General features: G+C 34.5%; 2 protein-coding genes across 4 annotated transcripts in view; one reads left to right on the plus strand and one right to left on the minus strand.

The window, feature by feature from the left end:
* LOC129276726 (uncharacterized) overlaps positions 1 to 3,289 on the plus strand; it is a 37,396-nt gene extending 34,107 nt beyond the window's left edge. Inside the window, exons 36-38 of one of the 2 annotated variants that reach the window (XR_010292684.1) lie at positions 598 to 839; positions 1,204 to 2,495; positions 2,679 to 3,289. Coding sequence is in view for 1 of the 2 variants with exons in the window: in XM_064095276.1 (XP_063951346.1) it covers positions 598 to 839; positions 1,204 to 1,357 (396 nt within the window). In the remaining variant the exon portion in view is untranslated. Of the gene's footprint in view, positions 1 to 597; positions 840 to 1,203 lie in introns of both variants that reach the window. The other variant, XM_064095276.1, reaches the window with a different exon arrangement.
* Positions 3,290 to 4,532: 1,243 nt separating this feature from the next.
* LOC129253879 (CMP-N-acetylneuraminate-beta-1,4-galactoside alpha-2,3-sialyltransferase-like) lies at positions 4,533 to 25,232 on the minus strand. Of its 2 annotated transcripts, XM_054892310.2 has the most exons (11): positions 25,045 to 25,232; positions 23,087 to 23,280; positions 19,988 to 20,226; positions 15,510 to 15,618; positions 13,893 to 13,970; positions 13,319 to 13,413; positions 12,295 to 12,358; positions 11,966 to 12,061; positions 11,470 to 11,656; positions 9,271 to 9,411; positions 4,533 to 8,691 (listed from the first exon to the last, which is right to left on the minus strand). In XM_054892310.2, the coding sequence occupies exons 3-11, from the start codon at positions 20,181 to 20,183 to the stop codon at positions 8,452 to 8,454; spliced, it is 1,206 nt and encodes a 401-aa protein (XP_054748285.2). In that variant the 5' UTR covers positions 20,184 to 20,226; positions 23,087 to 23,280; positions 25,045 to 25,232; the 3' UTR covers positions 4,533 to 8,451. The 2 variants fall into 2 exon arrangements, with proteins under 2 accessions (XP_054748285.2, XP_054748286.2); XM_054892311.2 differs by lacking the exons at positions 23,087 to 23,280; positions 25,045 to 25,232 and adding an exon at positions 17,732 to 17,748 and having other exon boundaries at positions 19,988 to 20,071.
* Between the last annotated feature and the right edge of the window lie 1,889 nt (positions 25,233 to 27,121).

A 27,121-nucleotide genomic window follows, 5' to 3' on the forward strand; every position in this document is an offset into this window, starting at 1 on the left:
TATTTGATAATAAGGTATTTAAAAATATCTGTTTTCTCTCCGGTTGATTAAACAACTTTCCACTTAAATAAGACTTTATAACTGAATCATATTATTGCCATAGACTTTGTACATGGAATCCCAACTTTGTATCTTTCATTTTTGGAAATGAAATTAAATTCTAATAGCTAAAATAAATTTACAAAATCAATCAAATTTCCATTTTTGATAGCTCAAAACCTTTGGGATTCATCCCAGGACCAGCTTCATAATAAGTTTAGTGATGTGCTGATGTAAAAATCTGGCCAACATTACCACCAAACTTGAAATTATTCAATTGGCTTCATGTTTAATAAGTGAATTCTGGCCATTTGTTTGTTTTATTAATTTTGGTGGCAGCGGTGGGATTTTATACTTGGGATAAAATTAATTTGGGTCTGTTCTTTTAAAACAAATGTTTAATGGCAACAATTTAGAAGGCATTAGAACTGTTTTATTTTCTGAGAATCACCTTTTACTCTCATTCAAGAATCTGTTATTCAGGTAATTTTGTCTATTTTCAAATGGTACTTCGCCTTGGAACAGAATTTTACGAGATATCATCTTCTTCTTTAACAGCTTGGAGAAATATTATACGATCAGAGCCGTTTGGAGGAGGCAGTAGCTTGCCATACCTTTGATTTCCACGAGACTCAAAGAGAAGGTGGATCTGATCATCCTCACATAGCAGCCATCTTGAACAATATTGGATTGGTGCAGGATGATATGAATGCTAGTGGTACAGAGAAGACTTTCAAGTTGGCCTTAGGGATCTTACTTGAGGCATACGGCAAGGATCATGTGGATGTGGCGACTGTTAGGTGGAGAATCTTGTCAAATTTTTTAAATTCTTTTATATTGTAAATTTATTCAATTTTTTTTTCTCAGTTTGATTAGACTGAGATGTTAGAAAATTAATTTATATGAATAATGTAAAAGAGTCCAAATGAAAGAGATTGAATCAAAGGCAAGAAAGAGATAGATGAGAGAGAGAGTGAGAGAAGACATTTTTGTGGTAAAATATGTTTAGTCCTTTAAAAGACTGTTAAATAGAAAAGTGAATTGGTTGTAAGAATTATGATTCTGGAACATGATCATGAAGTAACTTTGATACAATGCACAAGAATCATATTTAATGGGCATAAAGGAAATTATCTTAATTTCTTTTTCTTATTTTCTGGATAGATACAACCTTGGAGCGCAGTTCTTTGGGCATCAGATGTTCCAACGTGCCAAGTTCCAGTTTGAAGAAGCCCATCGTGTCTTTGATCTATTCCTTGGGGATCACCCAAGCACGAGGGTGGCAAAGAAAGCTGTTGATATGGTTCAAAGTCTGTGAACGTTACGGGTTGGTAACTGAACAATTATGAGTCAATGATCCAAACTTACTATTACTAAAATTCTGGAACGTTTTGGCAGGACATCCATCTCCTTCAGGTGTTAGAATCTATCTCATACTTGGAACAAATCATTAAGATGTGTTAGGTGCTGATTGTCAATTCTCGCATCCAGTGAGGGAGTATTACGTGACAACTGGAAGTCTCAAAAAAAATTCCCGCCCTGGGCCACAGATAAGCCTTTGAAACCCTGCACAGACACTTTCTACTACCTGACGAAGACAGACATCTCTATCGACTCATAAATTTAGTGATACTGAGTTTGGGTCTATTATTCATAATGGATGATAATCTTCTAGACAATATGGTCATTATGTAGCTTAAGTTTTGCCTGGCAGATGCTTCTATGATGGTTGAAAACTATAAATGTGTCATCAGGTTTTAGAACCTGGATTTAGTGAAAAAAATCTTGTGTAACCAATTTAGCTGAACTGAATCTTTGTAGATATAAAAATATAAATAGATTTCTCATCTACCAAAATAATTTTTAATACAAAGTTGATCCATTCCAAAACAGTCGTAGGAACTGGAGGACCGACAATATTTTGCATGTGAAATGGTTATTTCATCAATTCCACTGTCATCTCCAACCTCCTTATCCTCAGAAAATATACATGTAACAATTCATACCCATGCTTGTAATTCTATCAAAAATACAACACAAATGAAAGTGATCTACTTATTGCATCTGTCTCAATGGCTTGAAAATTTCTAATGTAAATACAAAGGCAGATTAAAAATCTGTATGAGAGGGTAATGTATTAGTTGGTCGATTTGTTTGTGAGACAACCCGTATTTACCTACTTTACTTGGTCACAAAGATCAAACAGGTAATATGAGCAAGTATTACCTGTCTGATGTTTACAATGTAGCTGTATGACATGTTGTTTTCATTGTTACACACATGCCCAGTGCTGATTTTAACCACATGATATGGTACCATATTACGTGGGTATTCATTCATCGCGCTGCGCATGACTATCTCAAATCAATTTCAATGGCGAAATGTACATTCTTTTTACTGTGATCATTGTGATGTCATGAATTACTTCCTTGCAAAAATTTCTTTCAAAATGCAGGGTTTTGATTTTCTTTTAGTTCTATCCTATTGATTTCCCCTATTCTGCAATAATATAAGGGTACACTTAAAGAGATAAAATCGTTACACCCTGCTTGTTCTTACAAAATACGGGAAATACCCACATTCCATGATGGAATATGGAACCAGAATGTAGATATTTCCCGTATTACGTGAACAAGCAGGGTGTAACTAGTATCACACATTTAAACCAAAATATGTCTTGCCACTAAGCCAAGATGAAGTGCATGCACTTTCGTCAATATGAATGTTCTGATGAAATAATACAGATATTGGTACAAAAGTACAGCCCATAACAGAATTGAGATAATGAATTGTGATTATTTTCTGCAAATGAATGATTAAATCCTAAACCATTTTTTTAATGTAAAAATAACCGAAGAGGTCTGGGGAAGGATCTTTTGAAGATCTTTTCCTTGGACTGTTGCCATGTATATGATATGTGATGTCTCTTAATAATCTTATGAATTAGAAAGAAAATATGGTGTTAAATTTGCAATTCTTAAAATAGGCATTATCATCATGAAAGAAGGTGGTTAGTTGTTTGTAGATGTATTTCTGTGCAATCTTCAGATATTTTTTTTAATCTATAATGCAATTATATGTATAGTACTCTTCGTGTCTTAATGCAAGCAGTGTAATTAAGCAAGATTTTGAATTGATATGGTATGCTATATGAAATGTAAAATAAGTATATAGATAATAGATACTGACTAATCATATTTTCTTTTGTAGTGGAAAATTAAATTCAGTTGGATATATAAATTACAAATCATTAATGGCCTTGATTTTATGGGGTTTCTTTTATATAGATATTGTTTTTAATCTTTTGCAGAGGAAAATTAGTGGGTGAATATTTACCACACTTGGTCATGTATTTGTTTGGCTTAGACATTTTGCTTCATATGGGTATATCAAAGATTATTTTACTATTAATTTTGATAGCACAACCTTTTGACTTGCCATCTTGCTTGACCAATGAAAGTCTCCTCTTATTCTACCATTTTCTCTTCCCCTTCTCCTTATTGTATCATTTTCTTTTCTTCTCTTATTCTTGCTATAATTTTCTCTTTCCTTCCTCTTCTCTAATTCTCTCTATCATTTTATCTTCCCATTCTCAATCTTTTTTCTTAATTTCTCTATCATTTTCTCTTCTCTAATTCTCTCTATCATTTTATCTTCCCATTCTCATTCTTTTTTTTTTTCTTATTTTCTCTATCATTTTCTCTTCTTTTATTCTCTATATCATTTTATCTTCCCATTCTCATTCTTTTTTTCTCTATCATGTTCTCTTCTTTTATCCTCTCTATCATATTCTCTTCCCATTCTCATTTTTTTCTTATTCTCCATTTTCTTTTCATTGACCCGGTGAACCATTTTCACATTTCTTCTTTCCTTTCTCTAAAGTCTAATACATATACCTCTAAACACACACAAAAGGGTAACTCCTCCCTTTTTCAAAATATAGGCCTAACTATTTAACAAAATGGTTATGATCAAAGTAATAAGACACACTACTTCTGAAGCTTTGAGTAAAACTCACATTGATCCAAAAGTTAGCAAAAATGTTAGGGTTTATAGGGGTACTTAACATAAAAATAATAAAGGATAAACAGACTGAAACTGATCATGCAAGTCCTGACAATTACATCAAAGTCAACAGAAAGATAGCAAAGTTATTGCACTTTCAGATTTGGCATTATTTTCTATTTAAAAAATGTAAAATGAGCATTTACTATCGATTAACGTGCAAGGATTATCATTGCTGTAACCTGTGGTTACAAAGGAATTATTGAGAAAAAAAAAAAGAAAAAATATTAAGATATCCCATTGTTTATGAAATTGAAAAGAAAAGTGGAGATGTGAAATCATCAGCTCCCTCAATAGTACATTTTCATGATGACATACAAATAAAAATCATGGATCTACTCTCTTTCACTGTAAAATAGATAAAAAGAATATTCAAAATCAAAGTATACTGTTGAAGGCATACACAAACATCACATCTGACATCAAGATTTGGAAACGTGTATTTCATTAATTTATTATAAAACAAATATGACTCAATTTCATGTGTTGCTTGGCGAGAGAAAAGATATAATTGCAATTGTATTGCACTAAATCAATAACTACTGATTACTAAACTAAATGTCCATAAAAGGGCTTATTTGGCAGTTTGTATTGTACTTGTAGATGAATACGATTATCATAATAACTCCTCCCTTAATTTGGTTTTTCAAATGCAGCTCTAGTTATATGTACAGTAAATCGGAGGACATCTTAATTGGGCTTGTATCATACAACTTAAACTTAAGTCCAGTATTCTTATCATCATAATCATTTCTAAAATTATTTTGAGACAAAAATCTTTTTCAACACACAAAAAACTATAAAACAGAATATGCACTCCCCAGAAAGTGACTTATTAGTGAGACATGCTGGCCTGATTTTCAGAGTAATTTCAAAGATAAATGCCAGTTGCAACGATTTCAAAATGAGTTCGTACAGAATCCAATCAAAAGATCACCCACATGTCTGTATGTATGAATAAAACAAAACAAAAAAAGTGCCAAAGGATTCCCCAAGAAACATTGTAATTGCCGAGAAATAAAAAGGACATTCAGGCAATTTGCCAGGTCTGTTTTTCTAATCACTAATAATGTGTTGGTGATCTTCATAGTGATTGTTTTTCAGCGTAGATTTCATGATTTTCACAAAGTTTGGTTAATGCGACTGTACCAGATCTAGATCTAGAATGATAAAGTGACACTTAACCTTGGTTTTATAGACTTTCTAATTAAATCGGTGTTTGCTGCAACTACTTTCATTCATCTTTTAACTTAGTGTTTACCTCTTGGTGTTGGTTTGTGTCAATTTCTACATCAGCTAAGCACCAAATTTAAAGTAAAGTTGGATTTGAGACCATCTCAATAAGTGATGAGCTATCAATGTGATCTTTATCATTTCTTGTATTAGAGCTCACGTTAGGTTTTGGACCCAGAGAAGACAACCTCAATTGTGTTTCCAACACCAAACCAAGACTGAACTTGAAATCATCTCTTGATTTGTATACCAAACACTGCTGCATCTGTTTGAGGACTATACTAAGAATTGGGTGATAAGCATATTTAAATACTGCTTTAAACGAAAAAAAAAAAACAGACACACAATAACATTTGCATAATATACAGGAAGAATACTCACAATATAATACTATTTACATCCACTGATAACATCATTGCAATATTCTTGGCAAATATACAGATAGTTCTTTGGCTTTCAACAAAAAGGTTATTACAGTGCATTAAAAAAAATAATCTATTCTACCAGCTAACTTTATATTTCATGACTAGCAGAAAATATATCGAAAATGCTTTTTTTCATTCAATTATATTTCATTCAGTGTATAACAATGCTCATATTCACTTGTTCATGAAGATTGGAAAGTTCATTGTTCAGTACGTAATTGGAAGAGCATAATATGGCAAAGTTTGCTAGAAAGACTGCCCTTCTAATACAAGATAGAAAAAAATTAATCGGTGTAATGATGAATTATATGAACAGTTACAGGGTTATCCATCTTTGGTAATAAATTGATTTGTGTAAAAGGAGAAAATCAGAAAAAACATAATGGTGAACTTTTGACAGAAATCGGACATGAAATGAGACAATTTTGTCTGTTTGAAAAATAAATTACCAAGACTCTGTGAATAAAAATTGGCAGCTTGGTGACTTAATATTTCATGTATTTACTAGTAAAGACTATGAGGTGTTCTCTTAAATGTTGTTACTTGCTTCTCCTTTTATCAAAGAAAGACATCCTCTATTTATAGGATGATAATAATGTCATATATGCTTGAAGTTTATGTATCACCAAATCAATACTATGCATGTACGTGAGTCAAAGGAATTAGCCAACATACAACTTCTCAAAACAGGCCTATTTTGACCTTTATATTAAATCTCTAAAAGAAAAAAAATGATATTGATGAATTTTGGCAGTTTTGTTTTGTTTCGAAAGTACCATCATCTTGCAACTGTGAAAGGGAACATCTTGAATACAAAACATACAAATCGCATTTTGTTACATCATACATACATAAATATATGAAAGCAGATTTCATTTGAGGTTGCTCATTCCTGGCCAAGAGCTCTATCTACCTCAACCACAATAGAAATATGCAAACTTTGAAACGTATCTCTTATTTTGTTAAAATTAAATAGCCATTCCACTAATACATTCTATAACTAATGGCTGAGAAAAGAACAGACATGTATATATACATGTACAGTGATGTATTTTTTTCATTGGTTACATTTGTACAAAGTCACTTCAACCTTAAAATATTTCCATGATATGTTAAAATGTACCTGTTCGTACTAATATTCACATACATAATGCTGCGTTCACACGAACGAAAATGCCTGGAAACGAAAACAAGCAATGTTATGCCATTGGTAACAACACATTAGCTTTTGTCAGGCTGGAGTCAGTTTCATCTCTGTGATTGTAGCACAAATGTGTGTGTGTTTCTGAAAAGTTTCAGCTAATTCTTATTTTTTTAATTCATTGCTCAAGTTTATTTGTTCAGGGATGTGTATGTAATCACAAATAAAAAGAGCTGTGTAAAGCTGGGGAATATTGAAAAAGTTGAAATATAAAGCTCCCATAGTTTTGTACGAAGGAAAGCTGAAATAAGCTAAAATTAAAGACTGTCTAAAGCTTTGGTATTAAAAGGTCAGTAATGTGAATTAGACTCATGTATCATCTAACATTTCCATTACACAAAAGTGAAACAGTCACTGAACGACTGAACGTATTTTCAATAAAAAAATCACTTTGATTTACTGATTTAGGCAATCAATATTGGAAAGCTTTTGATCAGCACACCATTGAATTACATTTTGATGTAAAATGGGTCAATTTATCCAATAAACAAATTTTAGTTAATATGGTTCACACCATAACCATTCTGGGGCATGTGCACCAATATAATTGAGTAATTAATTAGAAGAATGGCATGCACTTTTGGTGGGATTTAGCAAAACTAAAGGCTTGAAGCTGAAAATCAAAGTAAAAATAGCTTAAATTGGTTAGAAATTAAAAGGATATGGAGAAAACAAGGTTTGAATTTCAGTGGTCATTCAAGCATGAGATGTGCACACTGCTATCTCTGTGAAACTTCCACTAAGTTCAGAAAATATCATGTAAAAAAAAACAACTCTGGTATCCCTCTTTTATTCAACTTTATAAATTAAAAATTTGACAGTATGAAGAAGAATTTATCTTTCAGATACGCTAATTTTCAAATTTTAACATTTTGGGGGATGGAGGTCACAAATGTTCAAGAGAGTGAAAAACTTGATAACAAAATATTACTTTTTCCAATGGAAAAGTCTACCCTTTGACATGGAAAAGTGGTTCTGTTTCTCAAGATAAAGAGCTACATGTATCGTGAGGACATAGCCTTCCTTGATCCATGAACAAATGTCAAAGAAGTGATTTTTCCCCAAAGAAGTTTGTCAACCTGGTGACAATAGGTTAAAAATAAAAATTTGGCACATCAATTTTCAAAGACCTAATAGAAGTAGCAGACAACTGGTAGCCACAAAAGATCAGCGAATTCTCCCAAAGCAAAATGTCTGTTGTCATTTTAAAGGGTCGTTCCATAATTACTCATGGTCTGATTACTCCATGTTGAGTATGCTTATCACACAGACAGATGAAAGTGGAAGGTCATTCCAGTCTTTCTCTCAGGAAAGCCACATCGCATCATCTGGGTATGATGTTAACAGATTCTGTTATGCAAATCTAAGGTAATTCCCAAGAAGATCTGTAACAACACAACAGGTGTAGTGTTGAAGAATTCTGTCACTCAAAATCTAACATAATCCCCTTCTCTCTGTTACACCACATTGGATCATTTGGGTGTAGTGTTACCTGATACCCCCACTCAAATCTAAGATGATCCCCTGTTGCTTGAATAACCTGAGTATGCCCCTTTCGTGGTGGATATCATGGGTCCATGATCTCCAGATCTCCCTCATGGGGAGAGAGTCATAATAGTGAAGCGGGGCTCCGGGCTTGTTGGGGTCATAGCCGAACCCTGCTACGGCAACCTCGTCGCAGAGCCGCACGGCCATCATTATCGCCAGCATCCCACTCGTTGGGATGTTCTGTTTGAGACGAGAAAAATAGGAAGAAAAACAAGTACTCAGAAATTGTACATGTAATTAGAGTAATTTTTTTTCTCCATTTTAAAAATCTTATATGAACGATTCATTCATAAAAACAGCTCCCTACTGACTAATTCAGCTGAAATGTGTTTCTTTGTGTTAACATTAATTATTAGTTTTTCTTAAATAAAATTAATCAACAAGTCAAGCTAGCTTGACTTGAGCAGCTATACTTGACATGTGTAATTATGTCCAGTACATGTGAAAGAGTTATGTCTGCAGTGCTATCTATGTACACATACACACTGGACCAGGCACATTTTCCAGTGCCAGCACTCGTGTAGTTTAATGCTTACATTGTACAATAATTCAAACTGTAAACAGTATATCAGGTTACTATTTCATAAAGCTGGTTGGTAAGTTGATCTAAACTTCCCCTCCTCCATCCCTTCCCTTCTCTCTATCTACACCCCCCCCCCTGTTCCCACTATTCCCCTTGTTAGGTTTTGTTTGATATTCAATTCGGTTCATTCAAATTAACAGTAGAGTGTATGAAGCAGTTAAGAAATTGACAATCACCTTATTTGCTTTGCCTTCATCAATCTTGAACCCCATCATCTTGGCTGTATCGAGGAGAATCTCTGGATTAAAGATGCGGAAGTCTTTGGTTGGCTTGGGAACACTAAGGGGTATCTTCTTCCAGAATCCATCCCCGCTATTCTACATTATCACATGGAAAGTACAATAGAAAACCATCGTTCCTACACACCCTTGATATCCACTTTATAATCAATGTTCATGAATATTCATGAGTTCTCAAAAACTACATCAGTCTTGTTCAAGGTATCCCTCTAATAAATAATTATGAATATTAATGAGTAATCATTACAACTTACGTGGTAGATTTGTAGAACCCATCTTTGCAAGTTTGCATCATCACAATATCAATATAGCCTTCTTCACACAATATATTACGTTTGAATTCTCTTCTGTGAATATTCATGAGTACTCTAAAACTTGGATTTTGGAACCCACCACCAGTATCTTACATCATCAGATGCAGAGAATAACATAACTTCTTTTTTCACATGAGTGTTCTCACGTCTTGATTGGTAAATCATCCACTCAATTAAGATTCATGAATATTAAAGAGTCCATAGATACTACATCATAGAACCTTTTTCAAGGTATCATTTTAATAAATATTTATGAATATTCACACTCATAGGTAAATTAGTAACCCTACATTGCTATTTTGAATCGTCATTGGTAACATACAGCCCATAGCTTTGTTCACAGACAATTTGGTATATCATTTATATTATTCCATGTTCATGAGTATTCCAAATTCTTTACTGGTTGATTAGTGAAATGAGGAGGGAATTAAGAAGTAAAAGAAGGAGAAGATGATGATAAAAAGAAAAAACAAAAAACAAGGGAATTGATTATTGAAGAAAGGGAAGACGATGATGAGGAAGAATAGGAAGTAAAAGGATACAAAAAGGAGGAGACAGAAGAGAGAAAAAAAAAAAAAAAAGTAAAAGAGGAAGAAGAAACACGAAGGGAAGAAAGTGAAGAGAACAACCTAAACAAGGCAAACGCCAAGCGTTGTCTCGCCTGCATATTGCAGTCATGAAGAGACTGCATGTCAAAACTACATGTATGCTATATGACTTAGATGGACCTCTGTTACAAGTTTGGCAATCCCACCTCGAAGCTATAGAAAGTTATTATGTGTACAACACAGCAGTGCCAGTCATGGAAAGTTCATTGACCTTTGACCTTAATCAAATTCAACTCACATTTGAACTTGACCTGCACCTTCAAGAGATGGACCTCTTGTATGAATTTGGCAATCCTAACTCGAAGATATAGAAAGTTATTGTGTGTACAGCACAGCACAGTGCCAGTCATGGAAAGTTCATTGACCTTTCACCTTATTCAAATTCGGCTCACATTTGAACTTGGCCTGCACCTTCAAGAGATGGACCTCTTGAATGAATTTGGCGATCTCACCTCGAAGCTATAGAAAGTTATTGTGTGTACAACACAGCACAGTGCCAGTCATGGAAAGTTCATTGACCTTTGACCTTATTCAAATTCGACTCATATTCAAACTTGACCTGTGCCTTCAGGAGATGGACCTCTGGTATGAATTTGGTGATCCCACCTCGAAGATATAGAAAGTTATTATGTGTACAACACAGCACAGTGCCAGTCAAGGAAAATTCATTGACCTTTGACCTTATTCAAATTCGAACTTGACCTGTGCCTTCAGGAGATGGACCTCTGGTATGAATTTGGTGATCCCACCTCGAAGATATAGAAAGTTATTATGTGTACAACACAGCACAGTGCCAGTCATGGACAGTTCATTGACCTTTGACCTTCTTCCAATTTGACTCATATTCGAACTTGACCTGTGCCTTCAGGAGATGGACCTCTGTTATGAATTTGGTGATCCCACCTCGAAGCTATAGAAAGTTATTGGGTGTACAAAGTTATTATGTGTACAACACAGCACAGTGCCAGTAATAGAAAGTTCATTGACCTTTGACCTTTGACCTTATTCCAATTTGACTCATATTCGAACTTGACCTGTGCCTTCAGGAAATGGACCTCTGGTATGAATTTGGTGATCCCACCTCGAAGCTATAGAAAGTTATTGGGTGTACAACACAATTGTTGACGACGACGACGCCGACGCCAGAAATAGTGATACCTATGTCTCGCTCCGCTACGCAGGCGAGACAAAAACAAAAGGTTTCATCATCATACCATCTTGCGTCCTCTTATGATTGTTTCTAGCCAGACAAGGTCAAGTGGTTTGAACATCATAACAACAAACGTCCAGCCAGGATCGTACTGTTCTGGACGTCTGAACGCACTCTCCGGGTAGGCCATCCTGAAGGTAGTTTTCCGTCCAACATCACGCTCATGACCAATGGTCGGAGCAGAATTTAACCTGGGGAAAAACAACAGTTAAAAGAATTATTGAATAATATTTCAAAAACATGATCGAGGAATTTAACAGAATAGCAAAACATAACACAAGTCTTTTTAAATTAGAGGAAAATTTATCACTCCTGTTTTGCCTCCAGAAAGCCAATACTGCCATGTCGATGATAACAATATGGTACAGAAACAGTACGTAAAAACCATGTGTGGTTAAAATAAAAAGTGGACAGACTCTGGTGGTCGTGTCTGCATTATGCAATCCAATATAACAGCAGTGTTGACTAAATAGATATAAAAAATTATCTGGTGGTCTTACCTGAAGACTATATCAAAGTTATTAATAACTGCCCCAATTCTGGTTCTGGTGGCGATGCCTCCGTTCCCTTGTACTACACAACGAAGACATGAATCTCTGTTTAAAAGAAAGAAAACAAAATAGGACATTGACAAATCGCAGCGGATTGATATAAAGGGAAAATCCAGAAGTGTTATCATTATCATAATTATTATTACTATTATCATTATTATTATTATTATTATTATAATTATTGTTACATCAACATAAAAATTGTACGGTAAAGTCTATTTCTTATCAAAAGCAAAAGCCTATAATGATCAAGGTATGACTAAGACATAGTAACTTACTGAGGTATGTCATCTGGTACTTCAGTTTTTGGCATATGTTTCAAGATATTCAGTATTGCCCTTTCTGTGAACAAAGAAAAAGAAATTATAAGTGTATGAGTCATCAGAACAAACAATGTGCACAATACTAAAAAAAAATACAATATCAAACTTTAATTTCTTTTAGGTGATTGAATGAAGATGGTGATAATGATGACGATGGTTGTGCTGGTGGTAATGGTGATAGTGATGATGATGATATTGGTGGTGGAGGTGTTAATAGTGATGATAATGGTGGTGGTGATGGAGATGGTGGTGGTGATGATGCTGGTGGTGTAGATGATGGTGGTGATGGAGATGGTGGTGATGATGGTGGTGGTGATGGAGATGGTGATGATGCTGGTGGTGATGGTGGTGATGGTGGTGATAATGGTGGTGGTGATGGAGATGGTGGTGGTGATGATGCTGGTGATGATGCTGGTGATGATGGTGGTGGTGATGGAGATGGTGGTGATGATGGTGGTGGTGATGGAGATGGTGGTGGTGATTATGGTGGTTATAATGGTGGTGGTGATGGAGATGGTGATGATGCTGGTGATATTGGTGGTGGTGATGGAGATGGTGGTGATGATGGTGGTGGTGATGGTGATGATGGTAGTGGCATTGATGGTGGTGGTGATAATAGTTAAAGGTGGTGGTGATGACCATTATAATGGTGATTGGAGGTGATGGTAATGGTAATGATGGTGGTGGTGTAGATGGTTGAAATGATGGTGGTAGATGTGAAAATAATGAAGGTGATAATTACAATGATGGAAGTGCTGTGGTAATGGAGATAGTAATAATGTTGAATGAGGAATAAAACAAAGGAAAGAGAAGTCGAAAGAAAGAGGAGAGGGAGAAGGAGAGGAGGAAAAAGAAGAAAGAGGAGGAGAGGGAGGAGGAGGGGAAGAAGAAAGAGGGAAAGAAGGAGGAGGAGGAGTAATGGGAGAATGAGAAAAAGAAGGGAATAACATTTTTTTATTTGGAATGAATTTTTTTTTACCTGCATCTCTGAAGCCAAAGGGCATTGGTAGATTCACTGCATTGGGCCTATCAAGAAAACCAGAATCTACAAAAAGAGGTATTTCTGCATCAAATCTGAAAATAAAGGTGATTATATGATCAAGGTGTTAATAAATTCTGAGTCCAGTCTTGTAGATACTCTGATATAGCAATTGAAAGTGGAACACATGCTCAGGGGACCATATCAAAGTGAATTGTGATGTCATTCAGATGTATTAAGGGCTACATGTATAAAAGTGGATTATTTTGTATTCTTTATTATCATTGTGAAAGATGCTAGCACTAACAAGTGGTCTTAATATGACCGTTGCCATAGTAACAGTAATACAAACTACCGGTAGTGCTTTCCAGCATACACATGTATTTCATCTTCTCCTTTTACAGAGTTGTTAATGATAATAATCATAGCTTGTTTATTCACTTCTTTAAAAAGCACAATCACATACAAAAACAAAAATATGCACAAAGTACAGATAATAACATGAGTATAATGTCCAAATTATCACTGGGGACACTAATTCAATAGAAATTTCAAATCTTCACAAAATACTCACCGATCTCCATAAAGCTCTTGCAATTTCCTTCTAGAATACCCTTTCCGGCATGTTATGTTTGAAGACTCAAAGTAATCTCTGTCATGAGAATTAAAAATATATATTTTTTTAAATAAGCAGTATAGTGCAAATTGCAATTTCCTACTGTAATTTCTATTAGAAACTTTAAAATATTAGTAAACCTAATTTGTTTGGTGTGTACATTTTGAAACCTTATGTAGGGCTGCTGAATTTTTTTAAAAGGGAAATTCCATAAAAGAAAAAAAAAATTTGAATGAAAAGGTAAAATCATGAAGTTTTAAAATTTTGCTTGTAACAAGACCAGTTTTATGCACATCCTGGTCGATCTGCAAAAAAGGGAACCACTGATGTCACCCATCACTATTTCGTTTGTATTTTATTATAATTATGAAGTACAAAATATTAAATTTTTCCTCATGATAGTTTGAAATAAGGTTTGATTCTTTCTTGAATATGCTTCCTTATAAGTCCAATTGGAAAAACTTGAAATATTTCAATATTACAATAAAATGTAAAAAAAAATGACTGACATCAACTCTCTCATTTGCATATTGATGTTTTGTGCATATAATAGTTTTGTGAAAAATAACCAAAATTTAAAATGCAACCTGCCCGAAACGTCGAGTCTCTCTACTACTCATCATCTCTACTCGCCGACTCAAGCCAGCATCTCCTCACTAGCTCTACTACTCAAGCTGTTCTCAACCCATCAATCTTTCCTGGTTTACAGTCCTTTTCAGGACTGTTTTGTGCATATAATAGTTTTGTGAAAAATAACCAAAATTTAAAATGCAACCTGCCCGAAACGTCGAGTCTCTCTACTACTCATCATCTCTACTCGCCGACTCAAGCCAGCATCTCCTCACTAGCTCTACTACTCAAGCTGTTCTCAACCCATCAATCTTTCCTGGTTTACAGTCCTTTTCAGGACTGGATTTGAGAGTAGAGTATTTTGAGAGTAGAGTATTCTTTCTTGAAAGTATTCAAGAAAGAATACTCTACTCTCAAATCTCCACTTTCTCGCCTATCCATTTCTTCTCTTCTCCTATCCACTGTTTCTACAACACTTCACATGGTGTACCGTAAACCACATCAGCGAAAATTTAGAATGTCATAACTTTCTTATTTTACATCCAATTTTGATGAAATTTGCAGCTGTTACCCTTTCTTCTTTTTTTTTTAACTTTTCTCTCTTTTTATCAAATCCATATTATGTAGGGAAATATTTGACTTTAAAAGGTCACATGGCTAACCATAACCATGGAAGTTGCAGCGGGGCTTTTTCAGGCTTCTGTGGCTCTCTTGTTTTTGTGGCCGGTTTCGGTGGGTCTACTTCTTTTTTTATTGATCCTCTCATCTTACTCATTATTTCTGGGCTGATTCTCTTTTTGGGTTTCAATTTCCCTTAACATCTCACAGCTTTTATCAGGGGGTGGGACCACCACCTATTTGCACTAGTATGATATGTTGTGCATATAACTGTATGTGAATGTGCCTTTTATAATGTGCAAATAAAGATGATATAAATCAATGATGATTTACTACAAGAATCCAAAGCGGGTTAAGACCAAGAGGCAGTTTACCAAAAGAACTTACCTATTGATAGGTACAGCTAAAGATGGAAGAGGTCCACCCTGGTCTGCTTTGACCTTATGTCTCATGGGTCGTCTCCTAGACCTAAAGTCTTCCTCAAGCTCATCCGAATCTAGTAAAAATTTGAAAGTGAGAAATTTCAATCATGTATTTCCCCCTTATTTTTCTTAAATTCCATGCAAGTATAGTTTTGATGACTTGAAGTTGTATTTGAATACAATTAGCCTGCAGTATCCCCCTAACAGAGAAAACATGACAATAATAATAATAATGTAATGAAAATAATAATAAAACAATAATGATGAGAATAATCACATCATAATTCTGGTGATGATAATTAGAAATATCACTTAAGATGATTTAATAACACCCCCCCCCCCCAATAGGAAAGCCTTATTTTAGGACTTTATTTCATGAGCACTGGACAAAAACTGAGGGAGTAGTTTGAACTGCACGGCTTTCACTTTTTATGCCATTATGTACTGTTACCACAGCAACACAATTTCCAACCCATGTGAAAATGCATCTTGCACATCCTTACCTCAAGACTCAAGACCAATGTGTGGTAAAAAACTGAAGAATTACAATGTAGTTTGATTCGCAAAATTTGCAACGGACTACCCGCTTACACTGATTCCTACATACCCCTTCAAACTTTGTTCACTGGTATGGAAATAATAATATTAACAATAAAAATAGTAGTTGTAGTAATAATGATAAAATCTAAATAATAATAAAAAATGACCCACAAGAAAGAAAAATCAAACTCTTCCAAATAATATGTTTTGATATTTGTAACAGTTGAGCATAATTACTATTATTATATAGTATAAAGTACTATTAACCAAACTGACCTTAGAGAAGTTTGTAAGTTAGCAGATTCATGTACAATCTAATTAGTACTTACAGAAATGAATAAAGCTACAAATTAGTGCCAGTACCTCATTAGCAAGGAAAAAGGAAAGGATTACAAAATCATATTTCCATGATCCAAACAAAGACGAATTAAGAAAGGACTGGTTTAGATATTAGAAAAAAAATCAGAAAATCGTCACCCAGTTGCTAGTTGTGAATGTGAGTCAACATCATGCACACACAACACTGTCACTCATAAAATATTATTAAGTATTACAGGAAATGAAGTAGATTATTAATATATGCCAATCAACCATTAACCATAAAGATTTGTTAATGAGCTTCCACCCCTACTAAAATCATGAACAAGAAACGAAAGGAATAATCAAAGGTTACATGTATATCAAAATAAATTACAGAGTATCAATCACATACACAAAGAGTGTATGTTTTCAATGATAAATTGTTACACATGTAGGTTGAAACTGCCATTCTAAAGGTTCATGAGGACAAGTTTCTGCAAAGTTAATTATTTTGTTTTCCATGAATACTGACAATAAAGGTAAAATGCAATATTTGTACGTTGATTTTTATTTTTATACAGGAAATAAAACCAAACCAAACCAAAATACACTTTATAAGAAACTAAGCAGACATTCATGATTTTTTTCTGAATTGATGAATATTCCTAAAGCAAACATCTTTCAAGACTTCCTCACTTCATACAATTTTCAATTTGATTATATAAATGGGTTCCCAATAATGGGTCAAAATTGCCTTTTGATTGAATCCACTTTCTAAACACCAACACATCCACCTTTTTCAAATTTCACTTATGATTTTACTTTGGAATTAATTATTTGATTTAAATGTTGCATTCAAAAATTGAGCATCTATATCAAGATAATATTGGACTTCAATAAAGTACTGGAGTGGGTTATTGTTGATCATTTTTTACAAATATTTTGAAGCTTTTTGGATATGCTTTTCAAGCTCAACGAAAGTCTCAAAATTCAGTTTGGGCGACTTCTTGTTGGTTTTGGTGTGGCAGGTCACATTAATGCATTTTGCAGAAAAAGGAATCCAAGAATCACATGATATGAAAGTACATGTTCATGACAGAAAATAAGTGAAAGGTGGCAGAAAAAAGAGGAAAGATGAAAGCTTTGGCAGGCCATTCACATCATAGCAAGTTACAATTATGATTAAACCTGTCAAGCAAACTTAATTGCATTTGATTGGATGTTCAAATTTTGTCATCGATGTTTGACATTGATAACAAACTATTGTGAAATGGGGTACCAGAATAAGAGTGTACTATTACACCATGAAATACCACAAATAAGGTTCAAATGAATGATTTTACTTACCCTTTTTTTCTATGGACCTAAAATTGAAAATGTATGATGTGATGAAAACAACACTAATATATTACACTTAGTAAATGGTTGCTTTTCCACATTTGGCATCCAGTAACTCTCAATGCTTGCTTTGCTCTTGCACTGAATGATTACAATGATGATTTTTTTTTGTATAAAATGCCCTATACCTATTGGGACAATTTCTTTGGATATTATACCAATTTCAATCATTTTTTACATGTGAATTTATTTTCTTCAAATTTTTTTTTTCAAACTCTCAAACCTACAATGTTGTTAAAGCAAACTTGAACTCAAACTGATTAATCCATTTACATTCTTAAGAATTTGTCATCCTGCTAACGAGATATTTACTGGGTTGTTTTTTTAACCTCTTGAGATATCAAACTCTAACCAAACCCATGAAGTAAATGAATTTGCCCATACAAATTTAAAAAATTTGCTCTTATTTGAGAGAAAAAGAAGCAATTTCAGATTTGTTCACACATGGGAAGATGATATTTTATAGCATCTTTCACTAAAAATCATCCATGTCTAGATGGAGCTGGGTATGCAAGTTTATACTGGGATACAGCCCAAGCACTGAAAATTGAAATTGAATTTAAAAATCATGTTGAAAGGGATTGATATTAATATAAATTTACCAAGGGGTCTGATTCACAAACTTCTCCCCATGATGGTAACTGCTATAGTAGCAGGGTTCAGCTACCAATCAAAGTCTAGATTTCTTCATAGTTACCATAACAGTCAGTCTTTGTGAAAAGGTCCCCAAAACACAAAAGCAAACAAATCATGAACTCATTGACCCATATTCTGAAGTCTGGTTTAATTCAGGCCATGGTCTTATTCGGTGTTAAAATTATGGGACGCAAACAATTAAAAAAAATACATTTTACATTATATGTTTCCAATGTTAATTTGGCACTTTCCTCATCTTTTTATTAATGATGAGGAGAAATCTTTCAGTAATTATCATTCCAAGTCAGTTATGAATGATTTGACTGCCAAATAAGGTAACTAAGGCCCATATTCTGAAGTCAGGTTTAACTTAAACTCAGGTTTAAAGTTGTGGTTTAACTATGGATAGCCAATTGTTATATAAATCACGAACAGTAGAGATATCATATTTCAGCTCATTTGGCTCTCAAATCATTCATAATTGTCTAGGAAGTATGAATAGATGACTGTCTTCACCATTGATGAATCAGGAAAGAGCACAGTAAACATAATAAAAACTTATAATAAACTTAATAAAAATGTTGACACTTTTGGCTTCCCATAATTTTTGCAGAGTTAGACCATGGTCTAAGTTAAACCTGACTTCAAAATACGGGCCTAAGAGACTAATTGGTTATCCATAGTTAAACCACAACTTTAGGCCAGAGCATAAATTAAACCCAGGATCAGAATATGGGCCATTGAGTTGGAGATAAATATGGATTCCTATGAGCAAAATGCAAAATAAATGAGGGGGAAACAAGCAATTTAACAATGGTATAAACACGTCTGAATGGGTGAATAGCTAACTTTTTCACTGCAATATCCATGCTTTTATCACACTACATATCAATGATGGAAAACAATTTTAAAGAAGCAATATGAACACAAACTTGAAATTCTTTGTAGGTGAATTTGATGTGAACTATAATGGATGTTTATTTCAGCATTTTACAAGGAGAATCTCTCCTAAAAAGCCTGTTACATACTAGAGGACAACAAATTTTCATAGAAGCAGTAAAGGTATTCAAGATTGCAATAAATGAAAAAGTACATTAATGACCAACATCAGTTAAATTTCCAGTTGTATGTTTCATAAAGTATGCACTTACCAATTCAAATGCAGGTAATGAAGTTACCTTTTTTAAATTATCTAATATTTGCTCTTGGAAATTAAATATTAATTCAGTACAGTTAATCAAAAGAAATATTTATCTGCAATGATTTGACCTATGTACAAAAAAAGAACAACAAACATTTTGCCTTTATTGTAAACAAAAAAATGCAATAGATCTTACAATAAAAAATAGCCCTAATTGCCAAAATGCCTTTATTTTACCTTTATAAAATAATAACATATTTTAGAACTACAAATGTACAATGATGTGGCCAATTTCTATAAAACTTTTCATGCACTACATTGCAACATTGTACGAGCTACATGGACATGCAGTGAGACGTCTACACGAAGACAACATCCTAGTTCTCCTTTGAGCATTGATCCTAATGCCAAAATCAGACAACCCTTACCTAGTGGCCTGGAACGGCGCGGCGGCATGCCCAGATCGCCGTACCCGAAGAGATTGGTGGAGCGGCTATTCTTGCTGTACTGTAGAAGCATGACGTCCACCGCCAGGACTAAGATACAGACCAGGATGATGTAGAAGAGGCTACGAAGGATACTTGGTGCCTGGCGATCCAGCAGGCGAAGCATGGTACGCCCCATTTTGCCTGATTAAGTACTGATTGGTTTAGTCTACAGACACGACCTGTTGGGTATTTAGGAAGTGATAACACAGCAAAAAACACAAGATTGATAAAAAGTACTGTTTAGTCAAAGGACACAAGCTGTAGTGTATTAAAAAAGTAAAGAATTACTAATAGAAGTTGAAACTGATCAAACAGCAAAACATTAAAGAACTGATTGGTGAATTCAAAAGTATAACCTCAAATATAATTTGTATCTGATAACGCAGCAAGACATTATTATAACTACAAGAAGGATAACAGTACCATTAGTCAATGCCAAAAAATTATATTGGGTATGGACAGTAGACCAAATTTGTAAGTTACATAACAGCAAATTATTTTAGTTCAGGATTGATAATTTGATAACAGTAGGGGAAGGCGGGGTAAGTTGAGCATAGGGGCAAGTTGAGCCACCACCCCCAGGCTAATAATGAATGAGTCAGACATTGTGGTGGTGTCATGTATTGATGACCCATTGCATAACCCTTAACCCCACCACTTTGTTTTCAACTTTGAAACAAAAAGTACTTTTTTAGAGGGAAAAATACAAATTTCAGCCAAAAAAGTAAAAAAGGGTGTGAAATAGATAAGTGCTTTTTACCCACACACATCTTTAAATATATTATAGAAAATTAGAAATAAGAACAATATTGTTAGTCCAGGTATGGATTCTCGTTCTTGTCAAAGTCTTTTACATGATGAATGCATAAGAAATGTGTGGATGTGAAAATATCGCAATAAGTTCGGACTGGGGTAATTTTAGCCAAATCGACATGGGGCAAAATGAGCTATGGTAATTCTTATGGTGATGTATAATAAAAAATTAAAAACCGTAAAAAGCCATTGATATGCAGGCAGAAAGGAGCAAATTCACATGACAGTTCTTTTACTTTTAGAAGATGTTAGTATTAATAGAGAATTAGCAAGTGAAAAGACTTTAAATGAAAAATTGGCATCCTGGTTCTTCCGCATACATTTTGTACATAGTTTTTGTGGCTCAACTTACCCCAGACGGTGGCACAACTTACCCCACAGATGGGGCAAGTTGAGCCATTTGACATTGTTTTTTTCAAAGGTCACGATGACTTTCAGTGTGGGGGTAGAAAGTTATACATAGGTGAAAAATATTTCCCAAGAATCAAATTTAAAGGCAAGGTACTTATTTCTACAATATTACTAGTCATATCAATTCTAACATGCAAAATGCAAAAAGGGTCACAACTTACCCTGCCTTCCCCTACTGTTTGATCTAAACTGTTGTGAAGCACTGGTATTTGACAACGATGGACCTTATGCATTGATGTCATCGTGCTGCCATCTTTAATAGAGGCTAAATCCATTGCCTTCCATGGCTTGGTGATGTACAGCTGGAGAAAGGTCTATCGTATGTATTTCTTACATATGTATGTACAGGTGTATGTATCGTATGTATTTCTTATCCCTTGAGGGAGGATGCTATGACGTACTAACGTAATATGCATAAATAAGGTCTTTTACAGTCGAGTGGAGCGTTGTGGCCCAGTGGATTAGTCTCCGGACTTTGAAACAGAGGGTTGTGGGTTCGAATCCCAGCCATGGCGTAATTTCCTTCGGCAAGAAATTTATCCACATTGTGCTGCACTCAACCCAGGTGAGGTGAATGGGTACCTGGCAGGAATTTATTCCTTGAAATGCGTGTGCGCTGTAATCTTAGTAATTACGGCTGCCAAGCTACAGCTGGGGTAATAATATCCAAGTCCTTTGGAAGCGCATAGAGACATTATTCATAATCGTGATATGCGCTATACAAGAACTGTTTATTATTATTTATTATTATTATTACAGTCAGTCGGCAAGCCCTCAAAAAGTAGCTTCTTTTATCCAAGTGATATTCATGACTAGAGGGTTTTTGCATTGTTAGTGAGCTTGGTGCGGACGAAAACACCTCTTTTTATTCGGTCATTGCTGCTCTAAATATTGACAAAATTTCATGTTTTTGGTATCTTTATAAAGAAGAGAAATCATTCTTTCAGGTCAGGTGTCTGGATTTTTGAAAAGAATTTGTACGGTTATATATGTGAAACTTTTTATCTAAAAACATGAAAAATAATTATTTTCATGCAACAAAACTTGGTTGTTTTAATTTTAATTTCTGGTTGGGCCCAAATAATTTTTAGATTATGATAAAGCTGAAAATCTAAGCTTTAATATTATATAATTTTTATAAGAGGTATCTTAGATGGGTCAGCAGCCAGCTTTTCATTGGCTAAGTACATTTAGCAGTTTTAAAACAAGAATACTGCACTCTGTTTGGTCATAGAGACCACACACCCATGCAAATTCCAATGTTCCCACACTGGAACTCTGGATTTTATGCTACTCAGAAATTTCAGAAAACTCGTCTTGCATTTTGGTGGAAAAAGCTGCCTGCTGTCCCATCTAAAAGGTGCCACATATCAAGAGTGACATTGTAAGAAAGTATAGAGTTTGAGCTTTCTGATGATATAAATAGTATTTGTGCCCAAAACACAACATTTTGCACAATTTGCAAGAGAAAACAGAGGAAGAAAATTCTGTTTGAGGCATCTTTTCCTGCCTGAAATTCATTTATTTATCAAAATATTTTATTCAGAAGAAAAGATCAGTATAAAAGAGTAACTTTTACTCTTTCATATGCTACAAAAATAATCAATTTTACCCAAGGAGAAAGTAGTTAAATTCTATGAGAAAGAAAGTCTCACAATTCATGAGATTTGCAGGGACATGAATTCAGCCACGAGAGGACTTGGATAAATCTTGCTCATTTGCTCATTAACATAGGGGATTGCAGACTGACTGATTACGTTTAGTTTTCAGACAATATCAATGTGTTAGTACTGACTCACTGCTCTGCTTCATTACCTTAATAATGAACATATAACTTGTCATGACTGGGAGAAAGTTCTTTCATCTGATCAGCTCTCTGTATCCCTTTTGAAAAAAAGAGGATGCCTGCCTTTACCAAGCTGGAAAGCTACAGAATGGTTTATACGAGCTGTGTTGATCCTTCACTCAAAACTTGACAGGATGGTTTCTCATCAGGTGACATTGATCATCTGTGGTAATGAAAGAATAAAATCAACATTATACGACTTGATCTGAGCCCTTTTTTCATCTTATTTATTTCCAGTTCTTGTAAAAATATTTAAATACAATATACAATAGATGACATATATGTATAAATACAAAGAATAAGGGAGAGCCAGCAAAGGCCATTGGCCTTTCATAGGCTGGGCTCCAAAACCATAGTGGATTATACAAAATATATAGAGAGAAGGGTTGGGGGTACATGGGCAAAACAGTACATTGGTACCCTTGTCAAAGTAGCAATGACATCATTCACTCACTATTTTGTTTTTTTATTACAGGAAATTTGAAATGCAATTGTTTCATCATAAAAATGCAAAAACAAGGTTTGATTCCTCCCTGAAGTGGCATTGTCATTGCTGCAAGCTATCATGATTTAATGAAGAGCTCCCTTATTGTCAGATCTGCAAAAATTGAAATAATTTTCATGAAATGGCCCTCAGATTAACTAATACTGTATCAACATCACCATCATTACATTCCAGAAATACAAAAAATGCACATACAAGCCTTAAAACTTAATGTATGTAGAGATCACAAGCAATGCAGGAAGGTCCTCAGGAACTAAAATATCAATCCTCATTGAATGCACGCAGTACAGTAGGTGGCAAAACAGAGACAGACTGATTTTTACTGACCTATGAGTAGTGTGAAATCGGCTGCAAATAAAACTTGGTAATATTGAAGGATAACACCGGAAAACAAAAGACTATCACTGATTGATAGAAGGGTGTAAAATCATTGAGTTCTCACTGAAGGCAGCATCAGTCAAGAGGACATTTACTGATCCTTGAGTAGTGTGAAATCAGTTACAGGTAAAATATGTTGTTGAAGAAGGATACAGTAATTGTTCCTGAAGGATGATACCGCAAACCACATAGAACAGTTTAGAAATCAGTTAGTAGTTTTAATTGGAGACAGCACCAGAACTCCGAAGCATCAAACTGACTGCCAATAATCTACAGAAGAGAATGATCCCCTGAAGAACTTCCATGAACAACATAAGATCCCATGAGGTGCAACACTGTTGTTTGACAATGTCTTCTGCTTCATCTACTTCTTCTTCAGTACGAGGATGGCAATCAGGGCAGTTACCCTGTTGGGTTTGAAACCACAGAGCTAAATGTTTGACTAAAACTGACAAAATTTAATTTGCTAGCTCAGCTCTCTCGGGAAGGTTGCATCCATTTGAAGAATAATGCTGAAATGGTGCTTTTCTCCACAATGTCTCCTTCACTCAGCACCAAGCACATCCTGGCTCTGACGATCCCCCAGTGACAAAGGAAATCCCTAGACCCAGTTTCCCCCCTCAGAGGTTGTGAAACTAGGGTTTACCCTAACTTGACCTTTTGACCTCTGACCCCAGTCACCTTTGTTCATTCACATCCCTGGATTGAAAAAGTCAGACACAACATGGAGGATGTTGATGGAAATGGTGTGAACAATATTTACTTTGGCCTACATGACCCCCCCCCCCCTTTCTTCATGATTTATCCTCAAGTAGTGCATTGGGGATTGTGTTCATGTTGAGTTTCCATTGTACATTATGATCATTGGTTTCTCACTGCAAGGTAGGCTAGCACTACATTGCTCAGTGTCTTGTAGAACACACAGAGACCCCGTTCGTGTTTCAAGACCATTTAAAGAATTTTTAGTGGTCTTCCAAACCAACCACAGCCAAGCATGCAGATTGTATTGTTTTATAAATTTATTGTGACTAAAACAATACTCACCTAATACAAAGACCAGACGAACGAGGTGAAACACAGCATGCGATAATGGTCAGTGGGTGGCTAATTAATTTCATGCATAGCAAGAACATCTGCAACACTGGATCCGTCTATCCAAGCATCAAGCCATGGACATATGGGGATCTGTAATCAGGGAGGGGAATGAAAAGATGAAGAGATGGAAATACACTGTAGGGGGGAAGAAAGAGGGATGACAAAATTGGGAGACAAAGAATAGGGAATATAGAAAGAATACAAAGATGAAAGAAAATAGAACAAGAGGAAGATAGATAAAAAGATGGAATAATTCGGAGTATACAGATAGTTGGAAAAGGAAAGGAATAACAAAGACGAAAAAAAAGAGTACCAAAATATAAGTCATCATCTCAATAATAAAGCCTGAATCATAAATCATATTTCAAAATTGAACACTAACAATGTCAATGGGGAATATTTTGTGAGAAATATTACTTGCTTCACTGAGCCAGTAGATATTTTGTTTATGTATCCAAGTCCCACCCAAAAATTCTGTTATTGAGAAGTTGAGGAAAATGACTTCCAGGAATTATCAATTTTAACAATATTTGAAATTGAATCCGGGTTTCACAAATCAGAATTAATTTTTTTTAAAGATTTTTTACTGACAAAATTTGTATACAAAACTTGTATCAGTGAGCCTATGTCAATAAAGTGGTAGTCAGAAGAATGAGACAAGGGAAAATAACAATTACAATAAATAACTGGATTTAGACAGTACTTTTCTACAGGATTGAAAGCACTGGCCAACAATTATTACCAACTGTGGCTCCCAAATGAAGAAATATGTAAACAGAAACATATATACCAAAATATCAAAATTGGGGTCTGTTTCAAGTTTCACAGTACAAAAAACATCATTCTAAAATGCAACTACAAACTAAAAATATACACATTTAATTAATCATTCATTCATTTTGTTAAATTGTTATGTAGGCATCTTTTATATACATTGGAGTATATATATAGTAGACTCATGATTATTCATAACTAACAAGATAAGAAACATGTTTTTATATGCCTAGACTACAAGGAGCCAGACTTGACTAGCATTCATCCTATTTTCTGGTTCCTATAATCCTTGCTTTTTTATGTACCGGTATTCATAACTAATTGATTGTAAACTTGTAAAATGGTAATTATCATTGCATTGGATAATAAATTCAATCATTCATTCATTGTCATCATCATTTCACAAATTTTGGCAAAGATTTTACTTATAAATACAATTTGAAAGGACAAGTCCACCCAAACAAAAAGTTTACATGAATAAAAAGAGAAAAATCCAACAACCATAACACTGAAAATTTCATCAAAATCGGATGTAAAGTAAGAAAATTATGACATTTTAAACTTTCGCTTAATTTCACAAAACAGTTACATGTATATGCACATCCTGGTTAGTTTGCAAACGAGGAGACTGATGACGTCATCCACTCACTATTTCTTTTGTATTTTATCATATGAAATATTCTCATTTTCTCCTTATTGTCAAGTGAAACAACTATAAATTCCTCGCTGAACATGAGGAATTAGCATTGTTTTACTCTTTGGTTTAGTCAAGTTGGTCCTTATTGTCAAATCTGTAAAAAAATGAAATATTGTATAATTCAAACAATAAAAAACAAAAGAAAAAGTGAGTGAGGGACATTATCGACTGTCTCATTTGCATGTCACTGAGTTGTGCATATCACTGGTTTGTGAAAAATAAGCGAAACTTTGAAATGTCATAACTTTCTTATTTTGCCATCAAATTGATGAAATTTTCAGCATTATGCAAGTTTGATTTTTCTCTATTTATTCAAATCAAAAATTTTCTGGGGTGGACTTGACCTTTAATTAAGGAGTGAGCTACAGAATTTATTCTGTACCTACTTTGCATACATATTACACATGTTCCTACTATTACAACTGGGTCAGTACAAAAGGATTTGGTGAGGTAGTCAATATCGTGAGAATCTTTGTGTTCTCCTTGATAAGGATGTAAACTATATCAAGGGAAGTTGAAACCAACTTTACCTTCATGCTTTATCCATGGCAAATC

This window comes from Lytechinus pictus, chromosome 2, assembly GCF_037042905.1.
Source record: "Lytechinus pictus isolate F3 Inbred chromosome 2, Lp3.0, whole genome shotgun sequence".
Lineage (NCBI taxonomy): Eukaryota > Metazoa > Echinodermata > Echinoidea > Temnopleuroida > Toxopneustidae > Lytechinus > Lytechinus pictus.